The 11141-nt window shown below is 36.0% G+C and overlaps 1 protein-coding gene across 1 annotated transcript; it reads right to left on the minus strand.

The window, feature by feature from the left end:
- Window positions 1–3974: 3974 nt before the first annotated feature.
- Window positions 3975–4397, minus strand: LOC140160014 (uncharacterized). The gene has a single exon (XM_072183282.1). It carries the CDS (start codon window positions 4395–4397, stop codon window positions 3975–3977), a length of 423 nt encoding a protein of 140 aa, XP_072039383.1.
- Window positions 4398–11141: the final 6744 nt, after the last annotated feature.

Raw genomic sequence — 11141 nt, forward strand, 5'->3', positions numbered from 1 at the left:
TTTGTGATATTGTTTAAATTGAAATATATTTAGTTTTACTATTCTATTTGTGATATTGTTTAAATTGAAATATATTTAGTTTTCTTAATAGGAACTTTACCAGATTAAAAAAATGGACTTAAGGGATCCAAAATGAGCGTTTATTGCGTTTCGACAGTATTTTTGTGGGACATGAGAGCACCTCAGACCTATCGAATTGCATTCTGAATACGAAGCATGTCTTTCTGATATCAAATAATTTTCATTTTTAAAATCACAATATAATACAAATTTTATGACAAATTATAAAAATTTGATATTTTTCAAATTTTGATATATAACAGTCCTCGAAGTAAATTATATAAATCTAATGATATATTCTTAAAGTGTATGTAGCAGGAGGAAAAGCCGACGGTCAATTGAAAATTTTGACCTTTCATATTGAAGATATGGATTTTTTTCCCAAAAGACCTAATTTTTTTGGTGTTTTGGGAAAAAAATCCATATCTTCAATACGAAAGGTCAAAATTTTCAATTGATCGTCGGCTTTTCATCTCATCTACATACACTTTAAGTATAAATCATCAGATTTATAAAGTTTACTTCAAGTACTGTTAAATATCACAAAATATCAATTTTTAATGATTTGCCATAAAATGTGTATTAAATTGCGAATTTCAAAAATCAAAATTATTTGATATCAGAATGACATTCTTCGTATTCAGAATGCAATTCGATATGTCTGACGTGCTCTAATGTCCCAAAATAAATACTGTCCGAACGTTCATACCCCAGCCCTTAATGTATAAGAATTGTGAATTTCAAGTTTGTTAAGTTATTTGGAAATAGTTGTGCAGGTATTTTTGTTGTGTCGTGTTCTTATTTCCACTAAAAATTCAACATCTATCGATTATTTATGACGTTACGAAGCAATCCTTGTATGGAATGTTTTTCTTTCTTTGACTGCAATTTTGGAGATAATTATTGTGGTGTGTGTGAGTTTCATCATTTGAAATGCCGGTAGAGATGGATTTATCATAAAGGAAAAAGAGAAGATTCCGTCGTCCTTAGTACCTCAGCGTTGTAAGCTCTACTTCTGTGCCAAATTTGGTGGGTTTCCTATAAAAGAATGTATGCTTACTCCAATATATTGCACAGTACGGCTGGATGATGATGGTTATGATGATAAAAGCATCCATATGTTATAAGGACTTTGCGCTGTAAATTACATAGATGCCGTTTTCGTCTATTTGTCAACAATATCAATGTCATGCCAAATTGAATCAAGCTATTTCGATGGAAGTCACAGAATAAGTAGGAGACATGTGTGTGTCATTGTATAGAGGTTGTGCATATGACGTATCATACCGTAAATATGGCAGACTACTCAAATGCATGCTTTGCTTGCAAACTACCGCTACAGTTCGTCTCACACACATAACAAATGGGTTGATGACAACTTTGATTGAAAGGACTGCACTGCGCCATGATTACGTTGCAGGACATCGGTTCAAATCCTTTGTTAGGAGCCAATCGATAAAGGCATGTAGGGTATATATTGCATGTATTAAAATTAGATACACTGTTGATTAATAAACACGGTACAGATTATTCTGGGACAACCTGTAAAACAGAAACACGAGTTATGCTCAAGTAATAGTGAACGAGAAGAGGTAAGTATTCTTGACATTTGCTATATAAATAGACGGCACCGGACGATGAAAAACCACAGGGTGGACAAACAATTCAACACAATGCTTCATAATACTGTACAGGGGGCAACAGATTGCGTAATAAGTGCGCACAAGTAGCTCTATCTTGAAAAGTCGCATATAGTTGCATAAAAGATTATATAGTTGCATATAATATAAAAACGGACGAAATAGCATTACAGCGTGCATATTAACGGCTGCCGAGTGCGTATGTCAATATGAGTATAGTTTTCGCAAACACTTTGTATAATGTCATCTGTCGCTTTGGGAATATGTACAGTGCAGTGAGGAACAGGGTGAAGAGTAAGAAATGAAAGGTGACTAGGAGACAGAAAAGAAAGGGGAGAAAGAGCAAAAGAAAATTGTCGTGCACATTAACGACTGTCGAGTGCGTATGTCAATACGTGTATAGTTTCCGCAAACACTTTGCATAATGTCATCTTTCGCTTTGGGAATAGGTAGGGTGCTGCGAGGAACAGAGTGAAGAGTAAGAAATGAAAGATGACCAGGAGACAGAAACGAAAGGGGAGAAAGAGCAGAAAAGAATTGGCGTGCATATTAACGACTGTCGAGCGCGTATGTCAATACGTGTATAGTTTCCGCAAACACTTTGCATAATGTGTTGTTAATATTGAGCGATATTTACCAAATGGGGTATCAAAATGCGCGTAAATAAATCGTCCTTCTTTCTACAGTATGTAGAACTATTGTGGAAACAATTATTAGTTCTGAAGCTATAGGCGTATTTATAAACAGCTGAGTTACTTTTTTGCAGACTGTATAATGTCATCTTTCGCTTTGGGAATAGGTATAGGGTGCAGCGAGGAAGTGGATGAAGAGTATAAGAGATGAAATGTGATCAGGAGACAGAAAAGAAAGGGGAGAAAGAGCAGAAGAAAATTGCGTTCTGTAATTGATTTTGTAAGGATAGCCTCAAACTGAGAAGTCAACATTATTGATAAATTTGAATTTAAATATACCCATATCCAGCATTGTATACTGTAAAACCCGTACGCGAGATCTACACGATTACTATAATGCACGAGAAAAGTAAAGGTATTGACAAATTATATCCTGCTAGGGTCAACATTTTATCTAGCAGTCAGGGGTTAATCCATTTTAGCCTAAGAATACGTGTGACCTAAAAACAGAAAACACAATTACAAGTATAAATACCTAATGGTTAATTAACTTTCAATGAGACTTATTAAATGTGTTATGTTTGAGTAATAGTGACAAGAAGTGTTCCAGACATGTGTTGTGTAAATACATTTAGAAGGTTGATGATGAAATAACCTCGGAGTGGACAAACAAATCAACACATGCTGTATAAAGTCCAATATAGGAGGCAAAAAACAGGTAACAAGTACACACATCTGGATCGTATCATTGAAAATTACAAAATATTTAATTTAAAAGTATGAAGGGATATGATTTTCTATCATTAAAAAACGTTGATGGAGAGGATTACGTTTATTCAAAAGGATAATCATAGATAAATGTGCGTGTGGTCGACTGATTCTGTTAGAGTTACCTTATTTTGATATTAAAATACAATCATTATGCTTTCCTCGTTTAACATCATATTCCAAATGAAATGTGTTTCTTTAGCTTAACACTACAACAGAAAGAACACTTCAAAGGGCTCGGATACCAACGTTTGCAAAGTCCTGATCCATGCCACTATTTTCCTATCCATTACAGCATACATCTTTCCTTGCTATGCTGTACAGTTTTCAGTTTTTGGTCCATCCTTTTAGTAAGTGACCATGTTTAAGCTCCGTAGGTCATGGCTGGTAGCACACATTGGTTGAAAGTTGACATCTTGCGTCTCATGATGTCGTCGAGCTTACCAAATTCACACTAACCTAGTCCTCCTTTTTACTTTGAACATCTATGTGGTTTTGAGACATGTTGATTAGTTGTCCTAAGTACACATTATTGATCCACCTTTTCTAGTGTGGCGAACTGGTTGAACATGACTTTCGTCCCTCTTGGTTACTTCTCTGCTTCAGATCATTGATCATTTCTGTTAGATCTTTAGCAGTGTCTGTTATTATGACTATATCATCTGCGAAGCGAAGATGACTTAGGTTATCTCCATTTATTCTGATGCTCTTACTCTTAGGTAGATACTATTCATTATATGGATGTATCCAGGATGGACGCCTTGCTGTTTGAGGTATGTGATCACTGATGACTGCCTTGATCTCAATGTTATCAAAAGCTTTTTCGTAATCAATATTTGTATAATATTTGCTACCAATGTACATGTCATCATCATCATCGGCTGCCCATCGAGTTCGATGAAGGCACAGTTGTCGAAGTTGATGGGTGTCTCTTTCTCCATCCTTCAAGGTACTTCTCCTTTCGCTTACGTTCCACTGTTTTCCCAGCATCGTGGATCTTCTTCCTCCAATTGACCCGGTCACTAGCTTTCGTCTCCCATGTATCAACATCCATGTCAGCTGTCTTCAGATGACGCTTCACAACATCTCTATACCGAAGTTTCTGTCCACCACGTTTACTCTTTCCTTCTGTGAGTTCAGCATACATCACAGCTTTCGGTAGTCTTTCACCAGGCATCCTCACGACATGACCGTCCCAGAGCAGTTGGCTTTTCACTAGGATGGCTTCTACGCTCTCCATTTTGGCTCTCTGAAGCACCTCTCCATTAGGGACTCGGTCCTGCCATGTTATTCCCATGATACATCTAAGATGGCGAAGTTGAATGGAAGTTAACTTCTTGATGTGTCTCCGATAGAGTGTGTAGGAGACAGGGTAGGACAAACACGCGATACAGTTTACATTTTGGTCGCAAGTCTTATACCACGCTGGGACCAAACTCTTTTTTCCAGAGATCCAAAGGCACTGGTGGCACTCTGAATTCGTCTTGTGATCTCCAGATCGACGGAATTGTCCATGGAAATCACACTCCCCAGGTAGGTGAAATTGGTGACCGATTTGACAGGTTCCCCATGTATGTAGAGATCAGGATCTTGGTGCTGAGTTCCTGGAGCAGGTTGGTAAATGACCGCAGTTTTACTGATGTTGATTGTAAGGCCAAATGCAACTGATGCAGTCACAAAACAGTCCAACATGTTCTGCAGGTCTTCAATGGATTGGGCTACCAGGGCAGTGTCATCAGCATATAGAAGCTCTTGCACACAGACTTCTTGACATAGGGTCGGGCTAGATTGAAGAGTTTGCCATCTGTCCTAGAACGGAGGAAAACTCCATGATGACCATCTGATAAGTTGTCAGATGACATTTCCAAAACAGCTGCCAAGTAGAGACCAAACAAGGTTGGTGCCAACCAACATCCCTGCTTAACACCATGACAAACCGGGAATGACTCAGTTGTATCACCATCAACTAGAACAGTTGCCTGCATTCCATCATGAAATTCACGAATGATCTTGACAAAGATGTCTGGACAGTCATAATGCTCCAGTAGTTTCCAAAGTAATTCTCTATCGATGGTGTCGAATGCTTTGGTGAAGTCGATGAAGACCATGTGAAGTGGTCTTTGATGTTCTATTGATTTCTCCTGAAGCTGGCGCAATGTACATGTATAGCTGTGGGGGTTGCACCAACCCCTCCCTTTACTGTACGTGTGACAAAATATAGCTTAGTAGGACGAGTGTTAATCTAAAAATTAAGTATATTGTTGCATTTTCATTCAAAGACATAAAGGTGTCAGGAAATAAAAGGAAAAATATAAAAGATTGACAGCATTTGCAAAAAGCCATAATTTTATTATGACTTACGGGAATTATCTAAGTAAGACACTAGTGGTACTTATATGATATAATGATGAAATGTTCATTCTATTAATAATGTTTCACGCAAAATGCGTCCGAAGATACTGAAGTGTATTTCATGCCATAGAGCTGTCATTCAAAGTCAGTTGGTTGGAAAAACGTATCATGAAATAACAGGGGCAAAAGAATGAGATGACCTACAAGAAACCATAATTTTGCAATTACATAACTGGTTTCGGCTAAGATAATTAATTAGATAAGACACTAATAGCACTTAAAATATTATGAATAACAAAATAAGGGACATCAACCAGGTTCAATGTTAGTGGTATTTAACCACATACAGACATCTTTCCTGCAGGTTCTTGCACGCAAACATTAGATATCTAATAGTGTCACAAAATACACTCAGAATCCATATTGGCTTCATACGAACTGCTTTACAAAACATGTTCATGAATATTATACGACAACTTACCCAAGAATAAACTGTATTTTATTAGATATCCTGTACCTTTTTTAAACAATAATACGTTAAACTTGGGGTCCTATTGAACATTTATTTCTTTCTTCACATTTGATCACTTAGCGACATTTTCTAGTGTAACATATATTTATATGGATCTCCGTCTATGCATTGAGTAAATACCAACAGTACGACAATAATGGAGTATGCACTGACACCTTTGCGAAGTTTTGAAATCCCAAATTGCATGTGTATCGCCACAGGTAATTTTTTAGTATAAATCTTTGTTGGTATTATAAAAGAATTGTGTCTTTACAGATGATATGTTCAAATGTCTGCAATAACGTCATATTTCCCAGGGGTGTGACAGGAGAAAGTACCAGGGTGTCAAGTGTCTATTTACAAACGACTTGTCTTACGAAATAAAATATGAATACGGTAGAAATGTCAACATCTGAAACTCTATAGTTGTATTAAGGGATACAATACACTCAAGAAATTCAGACGATTTATTGACTTTTTTCACGTTTTATCGTCTGTGCACTTTGATGAAAAACCTTGGCTGTGATGCACAATCTAAAAATCCAGATCTATTAACGCTCCTCATACGCTCTACTGTGCATGGGAGAGATAATGGGCAATTCAAGTTGAAATCTATGAGAGAAATTAACTAAATCTTATACTTAAGGAGTTGAATTTCAAATGGGGTTACCTGAAAGGGTGACTCAATTTGAAATCTACACCCCTGTGTGGGAGTATTAAGGGTATGTCTTCGACAATGGGGACATGGATTTAAAATGCAATAGCCAAATTCTTTATCTGTGCGATTGTATTAGTGATTTCCTTGTGAAATTGAAGCTGAAATGACGATGACAGGTGTGTAAATTTGGAAACTTGGGAATGAGATACATATCAAATGAAATATATCCTATTACAAGTACCGTCTTTCCTTTGGTGTTCCGGGTTTAAGAGGGCTGTGCACTGACAGAAGTGCAAGTAGTAAAAGCATTTTACTATTTAAAAGGTATTGGAAAGGTACACTGTCAGATGTCGCTTTCGCAATTTTATCCATCAGATGTCGCTTTCGCGTATAGTTCTATCACTCGAAAATCTTAGGTGTCTAATATTTAATTGGCCAGAAATTAAATACGCTTAAAATGATTGGTTGTTTGTGATTTCTGGCTCTGTGATTCGTCGATATAAGTTTACCGCGAAATTCTTAGACGTCTACGATTGCATCTTAGACGTGTAAGGTTAGGCGTATTATCTTACGCGTATTTTGAAGGTAACCGCCATCCATAGTAATCAGTGTTTTACATTGTGACGGATCTTAGATCACGTCACTTTGTAAAACCTAGGATAATGTCAGATATCAACATACGTCAAGCGCATAATTAATTAACTAATTAATTATGCAAACTTGAGCTGCAAATCTTAGTAATATTAGACTACTCACTATTTAAATTACATTAGCCAAAATTCTTTTTTTTTTAAATGACAAAAATCCACATCCGTCACTATGTAATGCACCCGGCGATTTGTTACATGTATGCAATGAGCCAGTCGTGCTTTTTTGATAGCGGTAGAGTAATTCAACCTTGTTAAAATGTTTTTAAAAAAGCATTCCAAAATGAGCAACATTTTCTACATAGCACATATGTGAAAATGCTTTGTTTTTGTCACCACATTTTTATCGGAATTCCTTACGACGATAAGATCAATATTAATCATCTCATTTCATATTGTGCACTAATCGGTCCATAACCTGAACTACAGGGTGTCCCAGAATGATTTGTACCGTGTTTGCAAAAATAACTAAAAATAGAAGACGGGCAGTGTATCTATTTTTGATACCAGCATTATAATGTTGGATATGTCTCCTACCTATTCTGTTAATTTCAGCACGCTACCTTTATTTGTTTTGGCGTGGCATGCAATAATGTAAAATCGATGAAAAACGACTCGCATACCTTTGAAAAATGGCACGATACGATGAAATGAAGAACGTGGGATGTTTGGCACAGCATTTCGACGACAACTACTGTTGGGGTTGCGCCTTAAAGCTTGCCGGACAGCTGCAATGTTCGCTCTAGTTCTTACAGTCTTACGAGCACCTGAAGCTTCACTCTGCCGATTCCTGACAGTTCCGTGCTCGTCAAACTTCTTTACGTTATACACTATCGTCTAATGAATCTTCTTTGCGTCTCAACATAGCTGCCGGTTTGCCAGTAAGTTTTTGAAAGAAATCCACGCTGCTGTACAGTAAATTGAGGAGCCGACTTTTCTGTACCACAACCAATTCGATCTCTGCAAGCATTTCAAATGACATGGACCTCACACCACAATAACTATATTTAAAACTACCGCCAAAGAGAGAATTGGATTAGGCCACAAATCCTTAATTCCATATAATGATTGCTTCGTAACGTCATAAATAATAGATAGATATCGGCTATTTAGTGGAAATATGAACAGGGCACAACTAAAATACCTGCATAACTTTTTCCAAATAACTTTGTGCTGAACGGTTAGTAATGTTACAGATTTTCAAAATAGGTTGCGTTGTCAAAACTTAGAATTCATCATTTTTACGCAATCTTCTATAACTTCTACTAGAAACGTCAAATTTTTAAAAACTAAAAAATCTGAGAAAGCTAACTATATGTAGAACTTAAAATGCAAAACAATATGACCATTCAACATGCCCTTCATACCTAAAAAATTCCATCTTTCCCGGTACAGATCATTCTGGGACACCCTGTATAATGGCTTTATAAATGAATTACGACGCAAATATGTGATGCGATCAAGCAAAATCAGTCGGAACTAGGCAATAATACTTTTTCAGTTTCTTATAGGATAGTAAAAAGGATTTACGAAGCTGGATTTTGCAGAAACCCCATTGAAATTGAACAACCAGTTCCAAAGATATGAGCAATTAAAGCGCTTCCAAAACAATAGGAAACAAAAGGAAATATTGCCTTTGTTTGGCTATATCTCAAAATCAATATTTCCGAGTTCAGACTGATTTTGCTTGATCGCATCACATATTAGTTTTCCTGTTCAGATTGATACACCTGCATCCGGGTTACTCTCATTCCTTGTTTCAAGTAATGATGTAATATCTAACGGCAATTTGTGGAACAATCTCAGTGTCAGGTACTAATTTATTTATATACTTGGGTTATTTCTATAAAATAAAAAATGAAACGCTAACCTCTCTTTCGTAACTCGAAGATTTCATGGGCTGTTCAATAGCGAAGCACCGGATTTGTTATGCCATCTTCTGCCAGAGCCTCATAGAGTCGTTGCACTCCTTCGTTGTTCTGGTAGATCACATGACCTTGCTGTGAAAGTTTCCTAATCTAAGTTAGCCCGCACAAGAGATCATTTCATTCAGCATATTGAATGACCTTTCTAAACATTTTGTGTCTAATTAGGTCATGTATAGTTTCAAGCGGGAAGTTAACCGCTATTTTGGCGCCAACCCATGAGCTTTTCTGGTAGATCACATGACCTTGCTGTGAAAGTTTCCTAATCTAAGTTAGCCCGCACAAGAGATCATTTCATTCAGCATATTGAATGACCTTTCTAAACATTTTGTGTCTAATTAGGTCATGTATAGTTTCAAGCGGGAAGTTAACCGCTATTTTGGCGCCAACCCATGAGCTTTTCCTAGTAGTAGTAATAAAGAACTGCTGTTAATGCGTTAATGTAAAAAAAACTCTTATTGTATCTTATTTAAAATCGTCAATCGTAATTAAGAATCTTTATCAATTTACTTTTACTTAGCCTGATCTGATTTGATATAAACATCTACCAAAAATTAATTACCCCCTTTAAATAATGACATTATTCCTAAACCGTTGATTGTATGCCAAATTTGGAATATGCAGTCTAAGCAGAATTTATTATGGCGCCTCAATTGTTCCAATGGTCTCAAAATTGATGTCACAGTGTATATTTTAATGAAAGTAACCCAATATTTGACGACAGTTGCAGCTAATTTATATTACCTTGTTTTCAGTATCTTATGATATGAACATGTCACAACAAATTATTCAATGTATAATGAATCCACATTTTATTCCCGGAACAAGAGTACCTGAATCACAGTGGAAACGACTATACTGTCTCAGAAAAACAACAGCTAAGCCTAAGTGAATTATCATTGGTTATTTCAATAGTCTCAACGATAGCAATATTCAATCTTTTTTCAAGAACTTCAAAACTTCATCAAACGAAAATGAACCTGACACTTAATACAGCGTCACGTTGCCCTTATTTTAAATAAAAACGAAATCCTAAAAAGTATAATGTCATATGCATGATATGTATGAGCATAAAAATGTGAGCTGAATATATTGACAACTCTTCCAATACCATTGAATAGTACGTATTATCATTCAAAATATTCAAACCAAAGCATAAGTCATTAGAAAACATCTGATTTTATGATTTACATTAATTCGATCGCAATCCATGAAATAACATTCATTAAAACTGAGCTGCGTGAGCTTTATTAGTATTTAATTTGTTCAGAATGATAAACAAATTTAACAATAAATGGTACGTATCTGTCTATTGAACTGTAACAACACCTGTCGGTATTTTAGATATCGTACTTGAGTACGTCTATTTCAATCGAATTAAATTGCACCTTGCGGGATCAATGTCCTGATATTTGTTTCAATTATTAAATCACGATTGCGAATGAATATCTATTAGTTTCTTGTTTTAGAGAATGACAGGTAACTTTAAATGAATTCAGAGAGCTGTGTCCTTAACGCGCACTGTAGTATAGAGCGCTATGCGGTGATATTTGAGTTTATGTGTCTTACTACATTTTCAGTGGAACCAATAAATTTTGGCATCCTTACACCTCAAATTATATAACTAGAATTGGTTTCATTTTTTTTCTATGCCCCATATGCTACCTGGCGGCATTTTAGATATCGTACTTGAGTACGTCTATTCCAATCGAATTAAATTACACCCTGCGGGATCAATGTCCTGTTATTTGTTTCAATTATTAAAGTACGATTGCGGATGAGTATCTATATTACTTTCTTGTTTTAGAGAATAACAGGTAATTTTAAATGAACTCAAAGAGCTGTATCTTTAACGCGCACTGAGCGGAAATAAAATAAAACTCCCTGGTTAAATAATGATACACTGTTTATTTTATGATTTTACGCGTAAAAAATTCACGAATAATAT

This window comes from Amphiura filiformis, chromosome 9 (genome assembly GCF_039555335.1).
Source record: "Amphiura filiformis chromosome 9, Afil_fr2py, whole genome shotgun sequence".
NCBI classification, from domain to species: Eukaryota; Metazoa; Echinodermata; class Ophiuroidea; order Amphilepidida; family Amphiuridae; genus Amphiura; species Amphiura filiformis.